The sequence below is a fragment of the Aethina tumida genome, chromosome 2, assembly GCF_024364675.1.
Source record: "Aethina tumida isolate Nest 87 chromosome 2, icAetTumi1.1, whole genome shotgun sequence".
Lineage (NCBI taxonomy): Eukaryota > Metazoa > Arthropoda > Insecta > Coleoptera > Nitidulidae > Aethina > Aethina tumida.
This window is the reverse complement of record NC_065436.1, coordinates 14,378,389-14,406,388: the sequence shown is the minus strand read 5'-3', so window position 1 is coordinate 14,406,388 and position 28,000 is coordinate 14,378,389. Positions and strand designations below refer to the sequence as shown.

The 28,000-nt window shown below is 29.9% G+C and overlaps 2 protein-coding genes across 11 annotated transcripts; both read right to left on the bottom strand.

The window, feature by feature from the left end:
* LOC109605849 (protein retinal degeneration B-like) lies at positions 1-27,991 on the bottom strand. Of its 9 annotated transcripts, XM_049963736.1 has the most exons (23): positions 24,739-24,941; positions 17,021-17,169; positions 15,197-15,329; positions 14,719-14,922; positions 14,397-14,654; positions 14,191-14,340; positions 13,934-14,126; positions 13,654-13,805; positions 13,506-13,604; positions 13,259-13,447; positions 13,026-13,188; positions 12,813-12,976; positions 12,595-12,759; positions 12,172-12,357; positions 11,708-11,878; positions 11,472-11,600; positions 5,022-5,284; positions 4,696-4,950; positions 4,482-4,642; positions 3,630-3,810; positions 2,538-2,809; positions 1,753-1,852; positions 1,065-1,204 (listed from the first exon to the last, which is right to left on the bottom strand). In XM_049963736.1, exons 2-22 carry the CDS (start codon positions 17,096-17,098, stop codon positions 1,777-1,779), a joined length of 3,642 nt encoding a protein of 1,213 aa, XP_049819693.1. In that variant the 5' UTR covers positions 17,099-17,169; positions 24,739-24,941; the 3' UTR covers positions 1,065-1,204; positions 1,753-1,776. The 9 variants fall into 9 exon arrangements, with proteins under 9 accessions (XP_049819690.1, XP_049819687.1, XP_049819691.1 ...); XM_049963733.1 differs by lacking the exons at positions 1,753-1,852; positions 24,739-24,941 and adding an exon at positions 27,880-27,991 and having other exon boundaries at positions 1-1,204; XM_049963730.1 differs by lacking the exon at positions 1,753-1,852 and having other exon boundaries at positions 1-1,204; positions 24,739-24,939.
* Positions 7,556-9,817, bottom strand: LOC126264710 (uncharacterized). 2 transcript variants are annotated; one of them, XM_049963740.1, is made up of 2 exons: positions 9,460-9,817; positions 7,556-9,358 (listed from the first exon to the last, which is right to left on the bottom strand). In XM_049963740.1, exon 2 carries the CDS (start codon positions 9,064-9,066, stop codon positions 7,816-7,818), a length of 1,251 nt encoding a protein of 416 aa, XP_049819697.1. In that variant the 5' UTR covers positions 9,067-9,358; positions 9,460-9,817; the 3' UTR covers positions 7,556-7,815. Both variants share the same exon structure in this region, with proteins under 2 accessions (XP_049819697.1, XP_049819698.1).
* Positions 27,992-28,000: the final 9 nt, after the last annotated feature.

The window sequence follows — 28,000 nt, the reverse complement described above, 5'->3', positions numbered from 1 at the left end:
TATATTTTTAATTTTGCCACTTTATTGCAACAACGCCTTCATACATATATACATGTAAATATTGAAATATACATAAAATCTTTATAAACTATCACAACCTACGTTAATTACAATGTTTCAATCCATTAAGAAATACTTTTTTGAAAACACAATATAATTTTCTTCAAAATGCGATACCATTATCGTTGAAATAACAGCTTGTAACAAAATAAATGTATTTATAAAGCTTCAGTATTAAGAAATACGATGAAAATTTGCACACACGGTGCAATAAATCAACGAACAACTTTACGCTTAGGATTAAAATTGGGTGACATGTGTGTGGATATTCCAATAATATATAATAGTAATAAAAAAATTAATTAGTTGCTCTTTAAATGTTATGTTTTTAACACATGTTGATTATAAAATATATACTATCATATATTAAATATATCATCTATATTCAGTTTATACAACAAATATGTACACATAATACATGGTTTACAAAGAGTTAAGCATAAAACATTAAGCCATATTTAGTTCTCTTATTTAAAGAATGAAATTTATATTTTTGCTGCTACTCTAAAATTCTAACTTTAATTAAAAGCTCTAAATAATGGTTAATGTAATAACAAAAATTTTAAAGTAGGAATCACAATATAAGTAACAAACATATTTATAATAGACATCAACAATAACCAAAAACATATTTTTATATTGTATCAATGTATACAATTTTATTTATTTAAATTTATTAGATTAGATATATATTCTGGTATATAAATATAATTTAACGACTTTGTTTCAAGTGTATGGATTTTATAAATCAACAATTTTGTAGTATGTACCAAATAAATAATCTATATTTGTTATTCTATTATAATTCTATTATTTACTAACAACATTTGTACCATTATGTAATACCACTAACTATAAACCCTACACTTGAATACGTCATATCAAACAAATTTTTTAAATTAATGTTCTCAAATACAACCATACGAATATTGAAAACTTTATAAGTAGAAAAATATAAACGGCAAGATCTAATAGTACTATATGTATCTAACTAATTTAACTGTCAATGTCGGATTATGTGGAACCGTGGTTTCCAATTGTTACGGTTGGTTTAGGTAATTGATATCGTCTTGTACTTAATGATCTTTCAATGGTTTGCGGAATGTCCGTTGAGATGGGATAAGATGTTGCCCTCTTTGCCGATCTAATAAAAAAAATTATATATATATATAATATGTGTTAAATCTTAAGAACTAGTAAACTCAAATGCTAATATACAAGCTTAAGATAATTTAATTAACACACGAAAGCATAAGTGCAATGGCGAATTCAACTTATACACCTCATCTAAAACTTAATCATTCTTGTATAAAAGCTATTTGACATGCCATTTTAAACATTTAGATATATCTTTGTTTATGATATAACTACATGTTTTAATAAACTTACTACAAAAACACTCTTTTTATATTTTATATTTAAATAGTTATATTAGTTGGTTGTTATTAGATTAGTTTAAGTTATATTTACTATTTTTGATATTTAAGTATGATGGTTATTATATAATTAATATGTCAAGCCCAAAATATTTAAATATGAAATAATTTAAGTATATTATAATTATTTTCATTATTGTTTTAAATACTTTTACACAGTAAAATATTTTAGGCCGTAACTTGATTTTAATTAAGATTTAAAAAATAAAATGAAGTGCATATACTACGGACAATGTGCATGATTGTGTATAATTACCATCATAAGTAACTAGCGTGATTGTTAGACATGAGTAATATAAACCTTGCGTTTCAGAAAACCACTGTTGCGTATAGGAGAAGAGATGCCCGTGTCATGGCTGAAACATTTATACCACATGCATATATTGCCCTTCAAAAATAGTCTTTTCCAAGATTAATAATACAAAATTGTTGATAGAAATGTAATTACAATTTATATTACGTTTAAAAATTCTCCCTTGGTTTAAAATGGTTTTTATTTGCTACTAGTTTCGGTTTTTACAGGCCATCGTAAGGCAAACTACAAACTATAGAGTTAACAATATAAAACTTTAAATACGTCACGTTTAAAATATAATATAAAAATATCTTAAAAATCAAAATATTCTGTTTAAAAACATATAATAGATCGAACTTGTTTAATGTCAACATTAAATAATAAAATATACAAAAATTTAGATGAGTGTTTATGTGAACACTACACTCTACTGTTTAAGCAAATCTATTATTGACATTTTTGTCTTTGTTTATAAATATATGACAGCAGCAAATTAATCGATTTGAAATTATATCAGATATTACCATAACTAAATTTTATTTAGACGCTATTATTATCATCCCCCTTTTTTCACAATGCAAAATCTGTGATAAACAATCATTAAATATCTTGGTATAAAAAATCGGGAAGCTATTTTTAATAATATTTTCGAAAAGCAACATATTTTAGTCTACCAATTAAAACACTACTTTCTATTAAAAATAGATGTAATGTAAAAGAAACGATAACATTTTATAAAATCTCACCTTCTTCTCCTGGAAAATCCCTGACCAGGAAGTCCAAAGTATCCTCTAGGAATCACCATTCTAGCGTTGCCTTGCGCAGGCCTGGTGCCGCCATACGACATAAGCATAGTTAAGTGAGCTGCATATCCTTCAGTTAAGATTGTGGCCTGGCCAGCCTGTTTCTTGGAAGCTTTGCCTACGATGAATATTTGCTTCTGCTTTAGTCCCAATGATGTGTATACACTGATATCTTTCGCACTGCCGTATGCAGAATATATCACTAATCCATGTTTCTAAAGACAGAACACATAAAAAGGCTAAAATATAATATAAAATAATTTTATTTAAATCAATTTAATACATATTTATATAATTTTTATTAATATTAAAGCATTTTCTAATCCAAAACTAATCAACAATACCTATTACTTAGCACCCGTCATCATTCTAGCACATATCGCATCAACGACTTAGAAGATCCGGTTATTTGATGAAATTTTTATCAAATTATTTTCAAGGATATTTGATTATCATCAAATTAATTTACAAAAATATTTCTGTTATGACAAAATACGCAATTCCAGTTGAGCCTCCAATATCAATTCCGAATAAATATCAGGCAAAGGAGTAAAAACATGAGAAATTTGCAGTTTTGTTTTGTTAAATGTTAAAGATTCCAATAATTGTCCATTAAAGTAATAGAGACCTTATATAAAGGAAGATTTCATTTAGCGGAATTCTATGATTTCTTATTAAGTCTTTATGTAAAAACTTGTTCATTAGTAACAGTTATCACTTTATCTAATTTCGAAGTCACAATTTCTCATGGTTTCCTCTCCTTTTTAGGTATTGGAATTTTGTTTCATTTCACCAGTTTGACCAGGTCTCTGGGAGCAACAATACATTTTCATAGCTGTCGTTTTTATTATTATTATAATAAATGTAATTCTAAAAATTCTTAAATAAATTCTAAAAATTCTTAAATAAAATCAGCAAAAATCATGGTAAAATGTAATTATAATAATAAATGAATAATGAATGAATGAATTAGTAAATAGTATAATAATAAATCAACCGGTTTAATAACGGAAAATTTTTTTAGCCTTTACATACCTCTATTAAATTTTTAAGATAGGCGGCCTTGTGACCCAGAGGATCTGTTGACAATCCATCTGCAAACGATATTAATCCATGAGGGAAATTATGTTGTGACAACCAAGACACAACTCTTCTATGTTGCATATCGGGACGACCTGTGGTATATATAATTAGGTAACCCAACTCCTGCCAATGTCTGCAACAAACATACAACATACAAATCATGAAATACCATCTAATTATAAAGATTGGTTTAATTAAGAGGTATGAAATATTTGTAAATGGAATATTAATATTGACTAAATATTTGAGAAGATTTCATGGTACAGTATTATTGCATATGCATAATCCAAATGTTTAATATTGTTTATAATAACATTATATTTGACAGTAACTCAGTTTGTATTACATGCTGAATTGATGAATCGTCCTGGTCATGGAGTTAGTTAGGAATTGGGAAGATTGACTAGTGGATGAGCTAGATAGTGTACCATCAGTGAGTACAATCATCTAAGGGTTATTATATTAATTATTGTTTGTTTTTTACTTGTACAAATAGGTACCTATTTCTGTGTTTATCTGAGTAATTCTCCAAGTCCCAATAAAGTCGAAGGTGTGGCAGTATACACTGTTTATTGTCAGTAAACAGTTGTGTTAGTTTTAGGAAAATCCATCGAGTTAAAAAATATAAGCATCATATTTCCTCTTCTATTTGACAAAAGGGTTTTGATAAACGAAAGTTCGATGAACTTTTTATTTGATTCATTTATTGTTTATTTACGAGTATTTAGGCAAAAATAATACACATACTTGAATTCAGCTCATCAAAATAATATAGAATGTAAATTAAAAAGGATTTGAATATACCTTACTACATCCACAGCTCCTGCTCTAACTTTTGGATCTCTTCCAGTGACAGACATGCTAGCTGTAAAGGATCCATCTATGCTGAATACTACACATTCGGTTTTCGGAGGAACAACAGCTAAAAAGAAATCGACAGACGTATGGTCACCACGAACTACCATCTGTAAATCAATTAATTAAATTATATTGTTTTATGATTATTATTTATGTATACTTTAATAGGAAATAATCCATATCCTAATGATTTGTCATCGGGTATTGTATATGTAACGCGTCCAGTTTTGTCAGTTATTTCCGTTGCTATTTGTATCCATTCACCACTTGGTACGTCTCTCATTACGTGGATATCCACTTTTTCACCAGTTAATGTTATCATGTCCAAAGGACCGTACATGAAACGGGCAACCAAAGTTTGAGGAGCGCCTTCCTTAACAATAACGTCGTTAGCACGATGATTTGCCGCAACATTCTGAGAAATGAAAAATGTGTTAGATACATCAACTATCGATTGTTCTTTAGCTAGAGATTTGTTTTATTTACTTTTACTTTAACGGAAGTCCTCTTTTTGTTCCATTTCTCTCTCGGTTGACCAGGTTTAAAGCTCGGTTCTCTATCTTCAGTGCCAGTTAAGGGTGTGACTTCAATTCCCCCAACTTGACGTAAAATAAAAGCGATCACGTCACAACTTTCCCAGTAACTGGCATGGAATAAGTGTGGCAGTGCATTGGTGGGAAAATTAGATAAACCCTCTGGACAATACAGAGCATAGTCCATTCTCTTTCCACCCCACCACTTTTGCTGAACTAAAATAATAAAAATTAAACGTAAAATATAATATATATTATTATATATAAAATATATTGTAATAAAATAACTAATAACAGAGACCATGACATGCGACAATGTGGCTAATAATTTATTTTACATTTTGGAAATATCTTTCACATTTCAAATTATTAGGACATAGTATCATTACATAAGTTATTTTTAGTAAAATTTCAGAAAAAAGATTGCTCCCAACTAGACACTAGAAGAAACACACAAAGCTTACAAGGACGTTGACACACCTGCTCACCATTTATGCCCGGACACGATATTGTTAGACTGATTCAGCCATAAATAGGAATGTCTAATTCTCTACAGCCGAACAGTAACAATGGAGTGATGTACAAAAAAGCATAGACTACGGTATAGACTGTACAGAAGTTCTTCAACGAAAAACCAGAAACAACATACTTCTAACATTCTATCTATCTAAGGCTCTTAGACGTTGCCCAAAATGTCATTTGCAGTCGACAGTGTCGGACATCGATGATGAAATCAACCTTTCTGTAAACTCCGTCATTCTGTACGTGATGAAGACAACTAAATTCTGAAATGTGCACCCAACGAGTGGACAATCCCTAACTCATTTTCACTAGTCTCAAAAAAAAACCGAACTAGTCAAAAGTTTAGACGTTCTGGACCTTGGAAGCAAGAATAATTCGTGGATAACCTTGTATAACGCTGTGGCAACCAGAAATCTTAGAAATAATCGTATTGTGAGTGATTATGGACATGGAATTAATCTTCTCCGCCAATCACAAAATTTGGGTGTGATATATAATTGTTGTTTATCCGGGTAGATTTTAAATTCTAAATATATTGCTTATTTGTTATACAAACACCCCGTATAACAAATAAGCAATATATTTAGAATTTAAAATCTACCCGGATAAACCTTAACGAATATTTTGAGACTCATTACATAACTAACTTACGAAAATTTTAAACCAGATATACATTTCTAAATAATAAGTCGATTTCTTATAAAAATTCTAAAAGTCCAACAGAAAAAATTTTAAAGCAAACTTGGGTCCGTCTTATCCAATTTCGTCGCATTAGTTCTTCCTTGCTGCTGTTTCCGGAGACGCAGATTATAGGCAACCGTTGTGATCCGTTCACGCAATTTATCGATATTTTGTACTTACGGTTGACACAATAAAAAACGCAGTTAAAAATTATATATACAATTACGATACAATAATTGAAAATATTAAAAAGTAAACACTGCATAAAAGTACAAAAAGAAGGTTTAACAAACTTTAACATTTTTCATCTTGTTTTCTGTTAGACTTATTAAATTTTTTTTAAGAAATCGACTTATTTAAATGTGCTTATCTGGTAGATAATTCGGATAAATTATGAAACATTCTGTTTAATATTTATTTTATTTTGATGGAACAGTTTTATTTATTTTTGTGATTATGTTTCATAATTTTTCTACCACAAAGTTTGTATAATAGAATAAGTTAAAAATTTATTGATTAATATTATAATGTTGTATTTAAAAATAAATAATCGACACTTTCTTCTCAGAATTACTGCTTGAACATAAAGTTTTTATAAATTATAATAATGTTCATATTACAATATATTTGAATACCAAGAAACACTCAAACTGTATTTTTTCTGAAAGTGACATTGTTATTTAAAATAAATCACATTAGATTTGTGTTTTTGGTACATTGGAAACATAATTCAAAGATATATGAAGATATGAGATATGGGAATATGAACTTTATTTAGACAAAACTAGAATGCTACAAACAAATTTTAATATAAAAATACGTTAAAACAACATGCAGTGTGGCTTATTTTTTGATTCTGCCAGACATTTTTTTCGATTGTAAAGCATGAAAATATGTACTTATAGATGGTATGTCACGGTATAACCAAAACCCACTGGGCAATTTTTGAGTCATAAAAATTGAAGAAATAATACTAGCAATTTTTATAGCAAATCTAACTACACCATTGGATTAAGTACCCCCTAAAATAGATATATACCAAATTTTATAAAAAACTAGGTGACCCGGCAAACGTTGTTTTGCCATATAAATAACTTTCAAGTAATTTCTAGTGTAGGCAAAAAATAGCTTACTTATTGTAAATATGTATGTATGTTAGAATGTGTATATTGTATGTATGTAAGAATGTGGTATACGCGTGAAATAAGCATGGAGGGCTGTGAACGATGAGGGAATATAAAAATAACAAAAGGCAAACATTATTTTTAAGTTATTATAATTTATTCCTTAAAATTATATATCATTAGTTAAACAATTACGACAGTAACACTAACAAACAATATCAATCTCTTAATACTGTAGCGTGAACAATATTTATTGTTAGTCCATCTTCAGCTAACACAAACAAACTGGATGGTTTACCCACTCGAGAGCATGCCACGTATAATTGTCCGTGTGAAAAACATGGTGTTCTCAAATCTAAGCCACAAATAGACATCGTTTGACCTTGAGATTTGTTCCGAATCCGTGGTATTAGTATATTTTCACCTCTGAACTTGCCATTTAAAATGCTGGCTTCGATCACGTTTTTCATTAATTTTTGAATGACTAATCGCGTTGCACGGTGCACTCAATGTGTCTTGGATTGACTGTAAATAATCGCCCCAAGGCGTTTGATTTAAATAAATTGAGACATGCAGCAACTGGTGAGCCTTGCTTGCGGGGCATCCATGTTTTTGTTTGAGTCCATGAGAAATAGCGTGGTACTTGTGAATAGAGTAATGTTCGTGCAAAGACACAAAATCATCCGCACGATTACACAATTCAAAAAATGCAATGAGTGTAGTTTTAGGTGGATTTATTGCACGATCAATCGCTGTCTTGTTAGTGAAAAATACACGCTGACCGTTTTCAAGATGGACGGCTGCTGGATCCCGTTCATGAATTGGAAAACCAAAGATACGCCAAGCAGCTTCATTGGAGCTGATGTACCGACCAATTTGGTAGAGCGTTATTTCATTGTTTTTATTCACTGGAGGAGCATTCACATTAGTATTTTCCACTCTAAACACAGCCATATCACTGCCTTTATGGACATACTTGCAAATGTATTTGATGCTCTTCACAGAACTGCAGAACTCAACATTAATATGAGCATTATATGTCTTGCTCAGCAGAGGCGAATATGGCACCACCCAACGATTGTCAATATCAATGTCTGTGTTGATGATATTTTTAATAAATGATTGTCCGCCATTATCAGGATTTCTTCGACGATATATTGGGTATCCGTCGACATTTGTGACCGTATCATTGGTAAAATCTTTAGGGAAATTTTTAGTACATTTTCCATTTGCCATGCAAGGCGATGAACTGTTAAGAGTACCACATGGACCATGAATCATGTTTGTTGTAACAATATCAAACAGCAGTTGGTCAGTGGATGGATCTGGAATTTCCGCAGAAATGATACTATCGATTTCTTCAGGACGGATTTTGTCAATTAACCATACCAAAATGTGTGCATGAGGTAATCCTCGCTTTTGCCACTCAACCGAATACAGCCAGCAACGTGTGGGACCGAATACATGTAATTTAGTAATGAAACTTATTAAAGACTTCAACTTTTGTCTGAACACACGTGCTGTAATGTCATGGCGATGTATTGCATTTTGGCCAGGCAGTAGCAAAGATGCAATCTCTGGCCATTTTGGATTACATGTGAACGTGATAAATAAACATGGTCGTCCATATTCGCGCACGAATGTCAAACCATCCTGTATATATTCTTGCATATGACGTGGACTTCCTACGTACGATGATGGTAAAATGACATGGTTACCAATTTCGGCGACGTCGGCGTTGTTGTGATAGCGTCTCGCAAATGAATGTATTCTTCCGCGCGCAGCTTTAGTTGATTATATCGTAAGTATCGTAGTCGTTCGCTCTCAATCTTCGCGTACATGTCGACCATGAATTGTTGACAAAGCTCACGACATCGTAGAATGACGTTGTCCAGGCCACGCCTAATCATTAATCGGTACGCATAATAATCCTTTGAGCTAACGTTCTTGTTTGTTTCAGCTCCTGTAATATTTGTTCATAAAAATTAATTTAAATTTATTACGTTCAATAATTTAATTGTTTTGTTAAATGATTAATGATCAAATTCATAATCAATGAAGTACCTGATACGGGATCTCGTTGTTTTATGTTTATGCAATATCCGTCTTGTCCCTTTAAGAATATTAGCGGATATTGGAGAGCGTCATATGAACGATGTGTGTCAGTAATGAACTGAAGATTATTTCTTCTACGAATCACAATTTCTCGTGCAGCTGTACAATCGCCAACCATGATTCCAGCAACATCATCAACAACTGGTGCATTGAATCTACGAATATGCTCTCCAGCCGGTGTTTTATCAGGATTAATGACGATAGCGTGATTATCGCTTTGTAATTGGTGCATATGTGATTTGAATATTTTCAACAATTAGTTGTGCTCGTTCAATAGAGCATCTAGCTCGCTGACGATGCGTCTGGCATAAAATGAATCAAGGTTATTATAATCACAACGTGTATTCACGCGATTGGCAAGTGCGCTTCCGGAATCCTCGCCGTCCATAAAGTAGATTTGTAAGAATTTATGTGGTTCGTTTGGCATTGGCAGCAGTGAGCCCATTTTATGATAAACTTGGCCTCTGATTTTGAATGTAGAATTGTAATGTTGACCATTTGCATTAGTATTTCGAACTATTTCTGTTGCTCCGAACGATGTCATTTGAAAGCATGAATTGAATGTTCGAATTGACTTCAGGAACACGTTAGAATCTGGATCCGTGCCGATAAGTAAACCGTTCAATGGTTCAGGTGGTGTTTCAATTTCAGGTAGTTGCACTTTTCCTGACGCGCAACACATCCCAGCTGGCTCATTTTTGAATTTCACAGCATGACAATGCGGACATTCCTTGTCCATAGCACCAATTACCACTTTTGAATGAGCATAATATTCAATATCGGGCTCATACTGGAATGCTAGACGCAGGAATGAATCAGATACCTGTTGTCGTTGTTGGTCATTTGTTCTGCGTCTATTGACTGTGAAACGGCGTGATTGTCGTTGTTCTAATCTTCTGACTTCATTGCGTTCAGCTCGTGTAGGAATGATTAATAGTTAATATGACAGTTATTGATTGATATTGATCAGTTTCGGTTCGAAACTCGTAAATCATTGACAATCTTGACAACTGTCTAAAAAATAAAAAAAAAATTTAGGGGTGGACTACCCCTAACATTTAGGGGGATGAAAAATAGATGTTGGCCGATTCTCAGACCTACTCAATACGCTCACGAAATTTCATGAGAATCGGTCAAGTCGTTTCGGAGGAGTATGGGAACGAAAACTGTGATACGAGAATTTTATATATAAGAAATATAAAATATAATAACGTCTATTGTTATTTACTTTTTATTAGTGCTGATAAGTTTTATGATATATTGTCGTATAGTTAGTTGTAAACCAATATTGGATGTAACTTCAACAAAAAAAAACTTTTTCACGATCAATTAAATGAAAGAAAGCTTAATTACGTATATACGTATTGTATTGTTTTTCCTTGTGCCTTTATTGTCATTTATTTGTTTAATTTCTATATTCATTTAGTTTATTGGATCAGAATAAACAATTTTATTAGAAAAATATTATGCTCTAATTGATTTTCATTTTTTTTGGTGTATTTTAATTTTGGAGAGGCTACATAGACATTATATAACATGGGTGGCGGCCAACATATGGTTTTCGATAAATTTTAAAGAATTATTATTGTGTGTTTAATTTTTAATATTAAAGTTATTAAGTACAATACACATATTTTGTTCTTTTATTTATGTTTTCAATAGATATAATTTCTGTAAAAAGATTTATTTAATATCTTTTTTGCATACCTTTTAAATAAGTATTTAATTGCGGCTCGCATAGGCTTTAACAAATTAAAATTTTATGAAAGACTTATAAATTAAGTATGATCACTGAATAATATTTTTGTTTTTTCACAAATTTACATAAAGGATAAATTAATGTAAAGATACAGATTAATTTAACATAGATAAATAGGCTAAATGAACTAAATAAATTTTATGAATGGTTGACAACTACACATGCAACATGGAACTTGAAGACCGTACAACAGTATACTCACGGGTGTTAATAGCTTGCAGAGGAATATTATCAATAATTCCAGAAACGGTACTCTGAATTGATACTTCAGATAAACGGCGTGGTTGAGCGTTATCACTAAATATTTGGGGATTTGTTTGAAGTATTTCAACTATAATAAGGAAGTTATTAAATAGATTTGAGTGCATATTAATAAAAATTATTAGTTGTATTAGCAAAAGCGTATCTCAAAAAAAACATAACTGAAAATTAACTTACGCAGATGATAAGGCTGACCATTTCCTAACGGATATTTGGCGTATCGTGCAACGTTAACCGGCGGTAATATTGAAAAACGAGCAGACAAAAGAGGTTCCAATCTTGCAGCTACAGGATCAGTTGGATGGAACATATTGTAAACTTGTAAACAACTTGGACGGGTTATATTATCTGTAACAGTTATTAAATTTTAAGTAATATTTTTTCAATAACTTGTAGTATGATAACAAACTAATTATAATAATATAATATGATTATATTAATGGAAAATATTTTCAATAGTATGATAACAGGAGTTTAATGTAAATTATTATATTATTAATAATAATAATAATTCAAAACGATGTTAAAATCTAATTATAGATTCTTGTCCTTTACAAAACACATTTTCTGTAATTAACAGCCTAATAACATTTTGCTCCCGTTATATGTATATTATAAAATAGACATGGTCCAAAACTTACTGGTTTTTTCATCAGATGCAGATATTTTTCTATATGCAAGAACTAATGCTAAAGGACTTCCAAACATAAAGAAATCTGACACATCAAAATCCAATTTAATTTGTCCTGACGGATCGCTGGTGGATGAAGACCTTCTACGAGGTGAAGGTGCTATCAAATGACCTGTTTCGTTTACCTGTACTTCATCTAAAAATACATCGCCAATAATAAAGTAAATACTACTAGCTAAAATTGATTAAATATTTATTAATCCAGTGGAATAGTTAGATTTTCTTTAAAAAATGTTACACACATCCATGGGAAATTTACGGTAATTTTTACATTCAGTATTGTTAAAATACTTAACGAATACTTTCCTCTAACATTTAATAAAAATTCTAATTGTGACAAATTAAATTTATTATCTATTAACTAATTTATTACCTCGTCCACAATCATCATTATCTAATATGCTGTTTTCACTTCCATGTCTTGAAGCGTATTTTGTGGTGCGGCAAAGAGCATCATAACCCAAAATAGAACCGATTGAGTCGGCGACAAAGCAAATTTGTCCTGTAAATCCTTGACCTTCCTCGGATTTAATAAAGTCTACAATAAATAAACGATTTTTAATAGTCTATTAAGCATTTCACTTAAAATACCTTGATATGCTGTATTTGCAGCATTGATTGTCCTTGACACAGCATCTTGGTAGTCATGAGTAGATGTAGCCAAAACAGGAATAGCACCAATAGGAATGGAATCATGAGTAACTTGCGGTACGTCTAGACAGGACGGGGATACGTCAAAACTATAGGGACTTAAACTAAAAGACGTATTGATATATTTTTATAAGATTATTACTTCCAATTTACCTTGAAAGTATTGCCAATCCCTCTGTACATATGGATGGACAAGATACTAATCTTATTGCAATGTGACCTACCAAAGAAGGATAATGCTGGCGCATAACTGATTCAAATGCTCCTCGAAATGTGGTCACATCAGACTTCTTTGCAGTCATGTCCACATTTGCGTCTACAAAAATATGATTGAATATGTTGCACTATTATATTAAACACTTGTATTCAAAGAAAATATAATTCACCTAAAACACTTCCTGCATGAAGAACTAACAATAATACTGTAGTATTACATGGAAGATGAGCAGGAGAAGCGCTGGGAGATTCTGGACATGAAGCATCAAGTGAATTTACTTTTCCTCTGTGTAGCGCCTTCCTGTTACTTCTTTCACTAGCCACTCTTTGTAGGAATGTTGGAGAAAATATACTGTCATCTGAAAAATAATTATATTACTAAACATTAAAAACTATAATAGATTGAAATAGGTTTACCATTTCTCTCTATTACAACAGTTGGAGAGGTCGAGTCATCTTCTTCAACTAAAAGATCTAATGAACTCCACTTTGCCAATGATGATGAATCTGCTATGTCTGCAAATGTTAGTATCAGTTACGTATTAAAGATAATGAAGTTACTGACCTTCGCAGTCGAAAAATTCTTCATCAGATGCAGACTCTGAATCTCTTCCTAAGCTTTCAATTCTCCAATTAGCAACTTGTAAATCAAAACTTTTTACGGAAGATGAGCTTGGTGAATGCAATCCTCTTGATGGTTGCCATTTATCTTCACGCCTATTAAAAATTAATTTATACTCTTTGTAGACAAAGTAAAATAGGATGTCTATAGTACTATAAAATATAAAATAATACGCTATTTTGATACTAGTTTAATAAAAGAATAGCAGTGTAAGGCCTCATACTTTAATGTTAATTTCATATCTTCTTCTGGGGATAAATCTGCATCCGAACTGGTTGCTGTTTGAATGGTTGGTATGTTGTTGTTTTTGCTTAGCAGAGGGCTGTCCTCTGATACCTCTATACTGCCTAGAGTGGCAGCCAATGTTTTGCCAGGATCTTCCTTAGATGTACTATTATTTAAGTTGTCATCCTCATCTGAAATTTTAAATATATTATGTTAAATTTTAATCGTTTTTTTATGAATTGATAAATAAAATACCTATTTCATCTTCAATCTGGCCCATTTTTCTTTTTAGAGCAAGTTGTGTTTGTTTTTCGATTTCTCTTATATCTGCCATTGTTAATCCATGCCATTCATCTTGCCAAGCCCAAGCCTGTCTGTGTGCTCGCAACATAGTTTTTCGTAAAGCTAAAACATTAGAATGAAATCAAACCAATTTGTTAAGAATAAGTTGATTCCCTTACCAACGTCGTGAATAAATTTTTCAATTTTGGTTTGCATGCCCCAATATCTGAATTCGACTCTACATAACTTATAAGCACACATCAAAGATTTCCCGCTTGGTAACGGTTGTTCTTTGCCTTTAACTTCATCCCAATATTCCTCTAACCATTCAGCATTGAGAGGTCCTCTTCCAGATTTTTCAGATATATAATATTGTGGATCTTCTTCCTGTACATAATCAGCTCCGTAAAGTTGATCCTTTACTACGTCGATTACATCTGATACAAAATTGAATGATTTGTTTGTATATTTAATATTACTGTTATTAGGGTAATATTTTACCTACGATCCGGTTTCGAAAATCGCTTCCAGTTAACTTGAATACATTTTCTTGGTGTCCATTATCAGGAAAATAATATGTCTCAATTTCTAGAGAAAATTTTTCCACAAAAGGACATGTGTATCTTGTTTTTGTATATGGGTACGCATTCCACGCCTCTTCTTCCACCATTAACACTGTCTTTGGTAATATTCCTTTGATCCATCCTTTAAATTTAAAATATATTATCAACGTGTGTCATTGTAAATAGTGTTTATTTTTAAAAATATTATGTTATAAAACTGTTAAAGCTGTATATGTATATGTATATGTATATGTATATGTATATGTATATGTATATGTATATGTATATGTATATGTATATGTATATGTATATGTATATGTATATGTATATGTATATGTATATGTATATGTATATGTATATGTATATGTATATGTATATGTATATGTATATGTATATGTATATGTATATGTATTTACCTGGTAAATGACTTCCTACGTGATAAATTTTCTTGGTATATTGTCCTTGTCCGCCAGGTCCATCTTTATACGGTTCATTTATAAGAATTTCGACACCACTCCCAGCTCCACTGCTTTCTTCCCTGCTTTTTTTCTGAAATTAGCAAATATACACTTTATTAATAAATAGTAAGTCCAGTTAATTCTATTTAAATGCAAATAAAATGGAGCCTTATATTTTTGATGTATCGAAGAATAGTTTATAATATAAAATAAACAAATAAAGTATTTAACAAAAATTACAAATTGAATTAAATTAATCAAGTTAATACTATTTAAATGCAAATAATATGGAGCATTAAATTTTTGATGCACCGAAGAAGAATAGTTTACAATACAAAATAAACAAATAAAGTATTTAACAAAAATTACAAATTGAATTAAATTAATTATTGAATTTATAATCATAATAATTAATATTTTAGTAAAGAAACGGACAAATATCGAAAATTATTTTAGTTATTTACAGATTTCTATTAATTCTAATTTATGGAAGCCATATAGGGAATTGATTAGTTCCTCTAAGTAGAAAACATTAAATTTTATATGGATGCCATAATATGTCAATCAATAAGGCACAAGGGCTTTTAATATTTCTAAATTTAGATGTAAATGAATTCAAATCAAACATTCAGATGTTTAAAAATTCAAGTTAATCTCAATATTTTAATTTTAATTGATAGTGGAAAACTTCAAGTATAAAATATTTTAAAATATTGTTTTGGGTTTTGTGAATAGAAACGCTAATAAGAACTTTGTTGGTGGAGAAACTTGATGATACTTCTTTGGTGTTTATTGTTGATATAACAAAACTATATCACTTATAACTAACCATTAATAAACGAATCAAAAACACGAATCACTTTTAATTTAACAGAAAGGGATGGTGTGCAAAAATTTAAATTTGTTTAAATTAGAACAAGTATAGAAACCACTTCAAATCTGCGGGCCAAATTGCAAAAAAAAAGTTCACAGTATGCGAACTTCAGGCTTCTTATATACTAAACAAAGCTCCAAGTTGTTGTTTTTTTGTAATATTAAGTAATTCTGTATAATTTCAGTAATCAATAGAATTAATCGTTTAATGTTAACGAGAAAAAAAAAACACAGGATTCCATATCCCCAATCCCAGAAACTCTATGTGGGGTCTACTTTTACGATTAAGCTACATCTCCCCATCTTTTCGTTATTTTTCCAGCCCAAAATTTTTACTTTGGGCCGAAATTAGATCATAAAAAGCCCGAAATTTCAGTACTAAGAACACTTCGGAATCGACAGAATTAACCGTTTAATGTCAATGACATTGCAGTGCAAGTACATGAAAACATTAAATTTTTAAAAAAAAACATTATTTTTTGAGTTACATTTCTTTTCTTTTGACCATTCATGAGCCTAAAATTCCTGCATGAAAAAACTTTTGATTTGACAGCCTCAGCCTTTGAAACTCGGTGCTTTACAATAAAGCTACACACCGCACTTTAAAAATAATAATAATATTTTTCGATCACAAAATTTTTACTGTAATAATTCCCATGTAATTGTTGTGCCGTTTTGGCGATGTGCGGGATGCAGATTTTCTCACCTAAAACAATTATTTCTTACTCTGATTTTACATATATGTACAACATTTGTAGGACACAATATAACAGTTTAAACATTTACAATAATTTCTTTTAAATGATAATAAAAATTTCGTATATTCAATAATGAGGAGAAATGAATTTAAATAGATGTGAAACACGTTTATGAATGAAATGAGATAATTTACACTAAATAGCTACTCACCGCTATCATGTAGAGCTGAGCAATCCTGTATTCCTCTACCGTAAGCGGTAGAGGAATACGATATTCTTTGATGAGCATGACTGACGAGGACTGTTGTCCTGTCCTATGTAATTACAGGCTTTTTCCAGGTTTTTCGCATTTTTTAATTACTGTAAAAAAAATAAAAAATGAGACTAACACCCCTCAAAAAGCTTAAGAGTCAAATAAGAAATACTAAAAAAATACACTTTTATACTAGTAGCATACTGCTACAGATTTACTAGGTAAATTTAAAAAGAGAAATGATTTACACTAAAAATAGAGTTTCAAGAACGCTGTCATGTTAGGTAACGTCCAAATATTGCGCCTGACCAAGAGCAGATTATTAGCTGAATGAAATTAATTTACTAATAATAAATTGTCTTATAGGAATTATATAATACGAAATCTAATGTTCATCAATAAGGAAAGTCAGGATTTAACAAAGTAGCTTCAAATTATGTTCAAACACACCGATTTTTGGGAGACAATTTCTGTGATGGAAAGATCGCACTCCCTAAATCCGATGTATCGTCCCAGTTCGAATGGGATTAATTAACAAAAATCTTGACGTCTTTGACTCGGTATTGGTGAATAGATAATATAATTAAGGAGGTATTTCCATCTTAAATCACAAAGTATTTTGGGTGTCCCAGTATATATGAAATAAAATCTAATCAAATGTTCATCAATAAGGAAAGTCAGGATTTAACAAAGCAGCTTCCAAATTATGTTCAATCACACCTATTTTTGGGAGACAATTTCTCTGATGGAAAGATTGCACTCCCTAAATCCGATGTATCGTCCCAGTTCGAATGGGATTAATTAACAAAAATCTCGACGTCTTTGACTCGGTATTGGTGAATAGATAATATAATTAAGGAGATATTTCCATCTTGAATCACAAAGTATTTTGGGTGTCCCAGTATATATGAAATAAAAATAATTAAAGATAAGTAAAAAATAAAAAAAAATATTTATTAAAAATATTTACGACGTTTGTCCTCCATGGGTATCGATGACTGCTTAACACCTCTTCTGCATGTCATCTATGAGATTACCAATTGTTTATGGGGTATACTTCCAATTGCTTGTTGTTTCGCATTCATACCTAATCCATTAAAATAAAATAAGTTCCTAAAGAGATAGGGGTCCTTTGGGCCACAAATTAGCCATTTTAAATGCATGTTTATTTTTTTAAACATATTAATGTATTTAAATTAATTGAACTGTTTTCGAGAAATGTTCTTTAATGACAGAAATTTTGAAAATATATTATGAATTCTCATTAGCCCAACGACAAAGACGGTTAAATGAAAATATGGGTTTTATGTCAAACCTTTTTTTGAATTGTAGTCAAGCAAACCTGTGTGCTGTGATGCTGAATGAAATCTTTGACAACATAAATTTGGGGCAACATGATAATAAGCAAAAATTTGACAAAATATATAGTAAATACATATCAAATATAAAAATATATAAAAAATACATGTTATCCTCATATTTTGTTATTATTGATAACTTTATTTTCTATACGTGTTCAGCTCAAAAAAAAATATATATATATTACTATTATTGTATATGAGTTTTAATCAACAAAACATTTACCTTAGGTAGTGTGTAAAAGAGGGTCTTATAAAGAAAAGCTGTTTTAAGTTCTTAAATCAAACTGTAAATAGAATAGAATAGAATAGAATTTAGATTTTTTTTTTTAAATAAAGATGTGCACCATCGCTTTGAAAACAGTCTTTAAATCTTGATGCTCAATGAGGTTTTTTGTGTTTTAATTTATAAGTTATCTGTATTTTAACAGGGGTATAAAGGAAAAATAAAAATTTCAGAACTGCGATATATTTACAGTACTAAAATTTAAAACTTTTAAAAGTAAAAGTAAAAAAAAGTTCCTAAGAAATGATCGTCACAAACATTTAAATATCAGGTAAGATGTTAGAAAAGTATCTAGAGATCGCACATGTAGGAAATTTAATTAAGTATATAAAATGTAAATAAAAATTAAAAATAAATCTTAATAGAATGATTATATATAATACAAATATAATTTTGCAATATCACCCACATCCTGTTATAAAAAGCACTACTCTGCAGACTAATTTTATAAGTTAAACATTTCAAAATATTTATAGACTGCATAAATATTTACTCAGCCTAGAACTGCATATTGAGGGTATATAAATTTAAATATCTGCCATATTCAACTTTCAATATCACCTTTTAATATATTATATATTGAAGATTTATTTATTAGTTACAAATAGATGCTAAATTTACTGACTACTAATTTAATCAATTTGATGAAAAACCAACCATCTTAATGGAATTTGATATGAGTTGTAATAGTTTGTGTGGTAAAAAGTACATGTAGTACTAATATATAATTTGTATAATTGTACACAAATAGAGACAATTAAAATATTGTGAATGTTGATAGTTTTGGGGATTATTTTTAATGTAATTAATGTTAATAACAATATCAGACTTAATATTTATAGACTTTAGTTTATGAATCATGTACCTAAAATATATTCAAGAAAACTTGAATTGGAAAGATCTACTTAAATTATTTATTTTATTGTCAAATGTGTTAACAGCAATATCAAGCAAAATTTATTTTACGGCTCTATTAACAGTAAATACAAATTTTAATAAATATATATATATATATATATATAGATACATTTTAAATTACAGTATTTTGTAGTATAGAATAGATATCTAGAGAACAGGAAGCAAATTTTTATTTATTTTTATCAGTCGTCGTTTCCGTTTAGCGACAAAATAAATATGGATCTAATTCCAAATTTAGGCAGTTTAAGAGCAGATACTTACAAAACAAACAGGGTTGATGACCATCACAGACAATTGTGCACAAACATTGAAAAGAACTGACAATCAGGTGATTAAATTAAGAAAATTACCGAACGACACTTAAACACTGATACTGCTTTGCTATGTATAAAAGTTTGCCGCCCATAGAGAGAGGCGGGTACCCAATTTTTGGCCGCTGTTGTTCCAGCGGATGGTTAAATCTTGTGCCTCGACAAGAAGCGATGTTGCCATCACCAGTTGCAGAAATTATTTTCATTTGCTGACCTAGTCCTGTCAACCGCTAAAATGTTTTTGTTTCAATTTTTCTAATTGTTACTATATATCATTTTTTGTGTCAGATTCTAAATAGAAAACATTTAATTTCTAGGATAAGATAACCACTGGCATTAGACATTAATTTATTGGATCGTATACAATGAATATTAAAAATTGTGCAAATTTGAAATATTTTATAATTTAATAAAAATAAATAAATAAATAAATAAATACACTATTATATTTTGTCAACACCAAATATACCTGAGAGTTTGAAAGTTTCGTAAACTCGGCACACCAGCTCGAAGCACTATGAGTTTGCCCTACGATGGTATATTGATCGGAGCTTAGCAGTGGCGTTCAAGTGACACACTGTTATCGAAATTGTCCAGGTCTAAGTGGTTCAACCCACCTGTAGATGGGTTTATTTTCTTGAAAACTTAATCTACAAGATTGTTCTTACCCGCAAATTATACTAAATTTCTAAAACATACATCAACCAAAGGGATTAATTAGATTAGAATAATATACAGAGATAATTTAAATATACACGGTATTTTTATATAAAAACTGGAAACCATTTCTAGATTATATAACTTAATAGACCTCCTTATTAGACCTATAGTCCAGTTATCTTAGTCAAAATTAGGTGTATATCTTGGAAATCGAGATACCCAGCTGTAAACTAGTATAAACTTATCTTTTGACATCCTCCAACTTGTCTCAAAATTCACACATGATAGGATGGCCGCAACTTAAAAAGTCAGAGGTCAAATGTCACAAAAATCGATTTTTTGCACCTTTGTTGTAAATATCTCGGTTCCTATGGGTTTTACGCTACTTGTATATCAATATTGCAGAGAGTTAAATTCTCTATAACCTTTGTATAAATTATTGCTAAATGTATATTATATCATCAGAGTCTGGTGCACTTGTATTATATGTTGGAGTAAATGCCGATATAAATGTCCACACTCTTGATGGTAACTCTTCATGTTATGGGAATGATTAAGATAGTAACTCCAAAAAATTGTTCTCTGCGGTGAACGGATACAAAACTGCACATCCAAACCAAGTGCGAAAGAGTTGGCAGCCATATCACATGTATGTTTTCATGTTTATGAAAAACTGTTGTACTTGGATACAGTAAAGTTCAAGTTGAAAATTTACATGATGATGAAGCATTCACAGAAAAAAAACATTAACGTAGTAAATTTTTTGTGGCTGTATGGAAAGTGGAGAAATATTGCATCGTTGCCAGGGTGGAATGGTTACCTTGAACAGCTCACTAAAAATAACAAGAACTTCTCAAGTTATGTTTCTACCTTTTATTGATAATCCTGGCAACACGTAGACACTATTTACACAACTTTATATTGCGCTCTCGATATTGCACATGGATAAAAAACGTGTGTGATTACTTTTGATCAATCCCTATACTAAGCATGTTAAATGCTACCTCACCATTATGTACAAATTAGGAGGATTTCATATGCTGAAGTCTTTTCTTGGAAGCATGGGGTACATCATAGACGGAACTGGACTCAAGAAAGTTCTAGGTGAAATATATGCAAACAATTCTGTTCACAAATTGCTCAGAGGTTACGCTTACTCGAGAAGCATGTTTATAGGTGCGATATTTCGAAATGGTTTCAATAGCACTTGATTTTGTTCGCGCTGAAAAACTTGGACTTTTTAAAGAACATCTTGATGCAGTGCGCACAATGCTGCCGTATTTTCACGCCGGTGGTCAAGATCTAACTAAAGAAACTATGGATGAACAAACTTTTGAGAACTTTAAAAATGGATTTTTCACCATGAAACGAACAGAAAAATTTAATTCTGGTACATGAACATATATGATAATTGTACAAAGTCGTCGTCGAATCTCGTGGTCGAAGTACAAAAGTGTTTTGTGTAAATGGGTCTATGCCATACATGCTACAAACACTATATGTGAGGAAATGGAAATTAAAAATAGATAAATAAGCAAAAATATGATTGAATATAATTTAATAGTTAATAAAAAATGGTAATTATATATTTATCAATAAATTATAAACTTATTACGTATTTTCGACTACCAGTTGACCTTAAATGATGCTGCAATAGCAAGCTCTCTGCCCGATGTCTCGACAACGGTAAGAGGTATGAAAAAATATTTAAAACAATATACAAGTAGTGTAAAATCCATAGGAAACGATATATTTACAAAAAATGTGGATAAAATCGATTTTTATGATTGATGTGTGAATTTCGAGACAAGTTTTGAGATGTCAAAACGAAAGAATGTTTGGTTTCATTTTAATGGAAATAAACACAAGTATAAAATTTACAGTCGGTTGTAAACCGCTTAAAATAATGATATTATATACAGCGATTAATTAACTTTTGACCACATTCTCTAAATTTGTAAACCGAAATCTAAATTATCCCTAGACATTGCGGTTGTTTATATTTCAGATTGTAACTCTAGTTACCAATTCAAACACCATCACCATAAAGAATTTAGTCTATTTATGGTTTACGTAACAATTTTAATTACCTAGAAGCAAATTCATTTGATTTAATTTGTACGTATAGTAAATTTCAAAATTAAATTCATCCACACTTCATCCACGTTCATATATATGTAAATATGTAAATAGTCCACTTTCAATGGCTTTTATGTTTATCTTCTGCTCTGCTGATTGCGTTGTATTAAGTATATACATATATGAGATTAAATTAATGTAATGGTTTCTAAAGCTTGAGTTTTTATTTTATTATAAAAGAAAATGCTATCATAATAAATGTTTATTAATAAATTATACCTCTAGTGCCGATTCACAACGCGAAGATTAGAAGATGTAGTCAGGACGTATATTCAAGCTCCCATTGAGTGAGTAATTTCACGTGACGTGAGTTATTACTTGTTACGACCACCTTCACATAAACTGAGTAAACGTTGTTGAACAACTGTGTATGATAAAACTTCGTTTAGTTAAATTGTTTGTAAACTGTTTACGATGTGCATACCCACGGAGGTACAACAAAAGTATTCGAGGCCCAACTTAACATGTACAGTGTAGTTTTCATAGTGATCTATGAAAAATGGTTATATAACATAAGACAAATTTACTGTAGAAGTTGTATATATTTAAATACAAGAATACATTTAAATCATATTATTATGGACTAATTAACTACAATTACATAGTTGCATTAAAACTGATTTTAGTTTCTTGAAATAAAATGTATAATATATAATTGAATGCATTTCTAGAAGACTTTATGTGTTATGTATTTATGTTTATGTTGCCGGGATCCATGGGGGTGATGGGAACATGGCGCCGGTGTAGATCGGCGTCCGAATCAGAGTGTAACCTTTGACATTTAAAAGCGAGACGCAGTTTGGCGAGACACGATGCCTCTCCCTACATTCGTGAATACAATAGCTACCCCAGATATCATTTTTCAAGATGGGAGTCTATTTTTTCTGGATATTTTCTCCACAAAGCAATTGTTATTAATTCTCCATCATATTTTTAAATATTAATCAATAGCCAAAGAATAAAATTGTGTATCAAGTAACGAGAATACCATGGATTAACTTATCAACATTACAACCGTGTAAAAAACTATCTTAAAAACAAACGAATATAAATAGAATAATATTTAGGTAGTTTCGTTTAAAAAATAAGTTGATGTTACTCGGTTAAACTACAAGTAACAATGAGATGAAGAGGTTTTAAAAAATAAGTTCCATTCACCCTACAGCTTTTCTAATTTGATATTTATTGTAGTTCTTTATAACGTTCTAATTAATTAATGAGTGTCCTAAAATTATGTTTTGAATCTTGTCACTCAGTAAAGGACTCGAAATTCCCGTGCCGTGAAAATTTATAAATGGATAGGTATGCTCATTTAAACTAAAACTCATTTACAAATAAAAAATGTTTTTATTTTAGAGCCCAAATTTGTCTTGCTCAGTATATAGAATATCTAGAATTTAAACACGTAGTGTTTTAGAATATAAAACAATAAAAAGATCAACAGTTGGAAACAACAATTTATTATTTCCTAGTTAAAACGGATCATTTCAAGGTAAAACACGTATTCGTTTCAAAGATCAAATTACAAGTTTAATATTTATTTATTATAATGTCTAACTATAATTCTGGGACATTGGGTAGTTTGGCGTGTTAGTAAAATAATTGATAACTTAATAAACAATAAAAACATCCAACAAAAAATCTTTTCAATACATTACACTATGTACTTACCAAATTTAACAAGAAAATTGATAATAAGATTTTAGAAGCATTAATTAGAAAAATTTGGTATTTTATATGATAACGATTAGTAGAAAAGATTTTTATAGCTTATATAGTTTTTATTTAATCATCAGTTAAAAAATACACAATAAGTTATCTTTAGACATTATTTCTTTTCTGAGTTTTCAATATACATGAAAAGCCACCGAATCAATGGAAAAAAGGTGTTTAATGTCATTAATAATAATGGATATGCAACTAGATATCAGTACTTAGATATAACACTGACAATAAGCATAAATCAATAAACATAACCTATATAAACAATAACAATATACATACCAATCCATTGTAATTTGCCAATTATATACAGTTTGACACTATATTCAAGTCATATAAGACTACACAACACTCCAACCAAATATTAAATATATATTTAAAATGTTCTACAATCTTACTATAGGAATACAGTCCAGTAGTGCTGTATGAATATGCGACGAAATATGATTTATGATGAATTTGATGCACGTTAACAACACTGACAATTCCAGACACTAGTAAACTAAGCGTATCAAATACACCAGGGCCTTAAGTTAATGCTACAGCTGATACACTGTTTCTACTGAATCGCATAATTATAAGGAATCTGTCGAATAGTTATTATTAGTAGTACGCGCTTCAAAACATAGAGTGCACGAGTGTGGCCATTCAATAAACTGACATTCTCGGGTCTAACGATTATGGAGTGCTCGTTTTCGTTTACAACGTTCGCCACATATCGGTTTCCGAATCGAAACGCGATTGCCGTGCAAATCGTATTAAATAAGATTTGCGGTCGGCATTATTTGACGACCTTGCATTAATAGGATAAAATTTTGGAGTCGGTGTGAATATAGAACATTTTTGGTTCAATATAATTATATGAAATTAATAATATAACTACAATAAAATAAACAATGTTAATAATATAATAAACAATAATTATTTATTTATGGTTAAATTAATTGTAAAAATATATTATATAATTATTAAAATAATCTTATACAATAAAATAATTCTGAGATAAACACAATTGTAGAACTTTTTCAAATTATTTACAGAATTAATAAGTTTTTTAAATTGAACTGATTTCAAATGTTAAAAATATATTGATTAAACACAAATGTTGCGTTTAAATTAAATATTAAACGAAAACTTTAAATTAATTTTAACCGAACAATATAATTAAATATAATTATTTGACTGTTTTAATAAAGAAACATTTTATAAATTGAAATAATTTACTTTTATTATAATAGATAATAATTATTATATATATAATGATATTATAACAGATAATGATAAATAATTCATAAAATATTTCAGTATTATTTTGATATTTACAAAAAAAACTTCCTTTTATATTAGAGACTTTTTCAAAATATTTACGGAGTTTATTTGATTGAACTGACTTCAAATATTAATAATAAAAAGATATTTTGATTAAAAACATATATTATTTATTATATTACATATTTTACGAACCACTGCTTCACCATTTAAACTCTGTGTTTTGGATAATTATTCTTTCACTTTAAAGGCATATTCACCTTGACATAGTAAACATAACTATTTTCAATATTTCCAGAATACGAAAAAAGCTCCACATTTTAGTGTTTCCACCGTCATGCTTCACATTATCTATTGTGTTTTCAGACAACATAATATTGTGTGTCGGCTGAAACCATTAACGTATTAAAATACAATAATTAATTGAAAGGCCTATATTATTATAAATTTGTTAAGAATGTGTTATATGTTTAATTAAATAGATAATATTATAATATATACAATATTTTAATCAGTTAAATAAAATTCACATGCAACTTTTTTGTATGTGATTGTGGAATCCACTTTCTATAGTTACACTATGAATAACATACTTATTTCGATCTTTCCGAATAAAAAAAATCCTATTTTTTTTAACTTGTGTCACTGGAAAATTGGTTTCTAGGCACCCCAAAGATGAGCTTTTAATTTTAATAAGTAGATCTTTCTTGCAAAACCTATATCTCATCATTATTTGATCGTAGAGAAAATGTCTATTTACGCTTTACAAAAAAGGTAACTTACAATTTTTTCATAGCTCTTACCGTTTAGAAGATATCGGAGGTCAAAGATTAACAATTTAACAAAAATTTCCTTTTTAGTCTTAAATTTTATAACTCCTAGATAAGTAAATATTATAAAATGCCCAACATATATTAAACGCTCTACAAAACAGGTCTCCTGTGGTTGGTTAATCGATAACTAACCATTTAGAAGATTCTCGCATTCGAATCCCATTTTAATAGTTTATTAATGAATATTTTACATTTATCCATTTTAGTCATAAATTTTGAAAATGTTCTTAAAAATTTGAGTTTATTTTGATTCAATAACAGTTTCTAAGTTATGTCGAATCTTTTGGTTTGGAATATATTTCCTTTTATTCAATTTTCTCATTTCTTTTCATAATTTTGCTTTTATTACAATTCGTGATTAATATCGTGATATAATATTTTTCAACGGATTTATTTACAAATAAAAAACTTTATTTTTTCTGAAATATATAATCAATTATCTCAAAATTCATGACTTAAGTAGATAAATTTAAAATTTTTATTAAAAATCTATTAAAATCAGTATGCATAGGGATTAATCATAAGAGACCTTTTTGTAGAATGTTTAATTTCCTACAAAGATATATGTTGTGCATTTTATAATACATATTTATGTACGAGTTATAAAATTTAGAAATAAAAAAGATATTTTTGTTAAATCCTTCAAACTTTGACATTCAATATCTTTCATAGGGTAATAGTTTAAATTGTAAGATACGCTTTTTGTAGAGCAGTCAATTTCCTACAAAAAATGTAAATAGAAATTTTCTGTACGATCAAGTAATGTCGAGATATGGATTTTTCCATATGGAAAACTGAGATGATGAAGACCTTGCTATTAAAATTAAGAGCTCATCTTTGAAGAACGTTTTTTAAAGGTGCCTAGGAACCAATTTTTCACTGTCGGTTGGTTAAACAAACATTATCGATTATTTTGGTTTTAAGCTTATTTATCTTCCGCCGGTCTTAGTTATCATATTTGTTCAATTTTTTGCATTTTTACAGTGTTTATATTAATTGACGTATTTGCAATAAGAATATTCTGAATATTACATATATGTAGAGTTAGTTTTAGTATTATATTTCTATTCCTAATAAGTCCTATTAACGCATGCGCTGTATGCAGGCACCGTAAATCGTCATCTTGACGTCCAGAACAATGACAATATCACATACCATGACCATTTAATGTCCTGACCATCTAAAGTCCAAAACATTGCCAACATAAAATACCATGACCATTTAAGGTCCTGACCATTTAAGGTCCAAAATATTATCAACATAAAATACCATGACCATTTAAGGTCCTGACCATTTAATGTCCGAAACATTGACAACATACCTGACCATTTTAATTTCCAGGCCATAATCTTAGTTGCTCGTGAGCAGCCTCAAACGTGTTGGTTCGGGTGACGTAGAAACTTGACGACTATGTCACTCAGTTTCCGCACACACCAATAGAC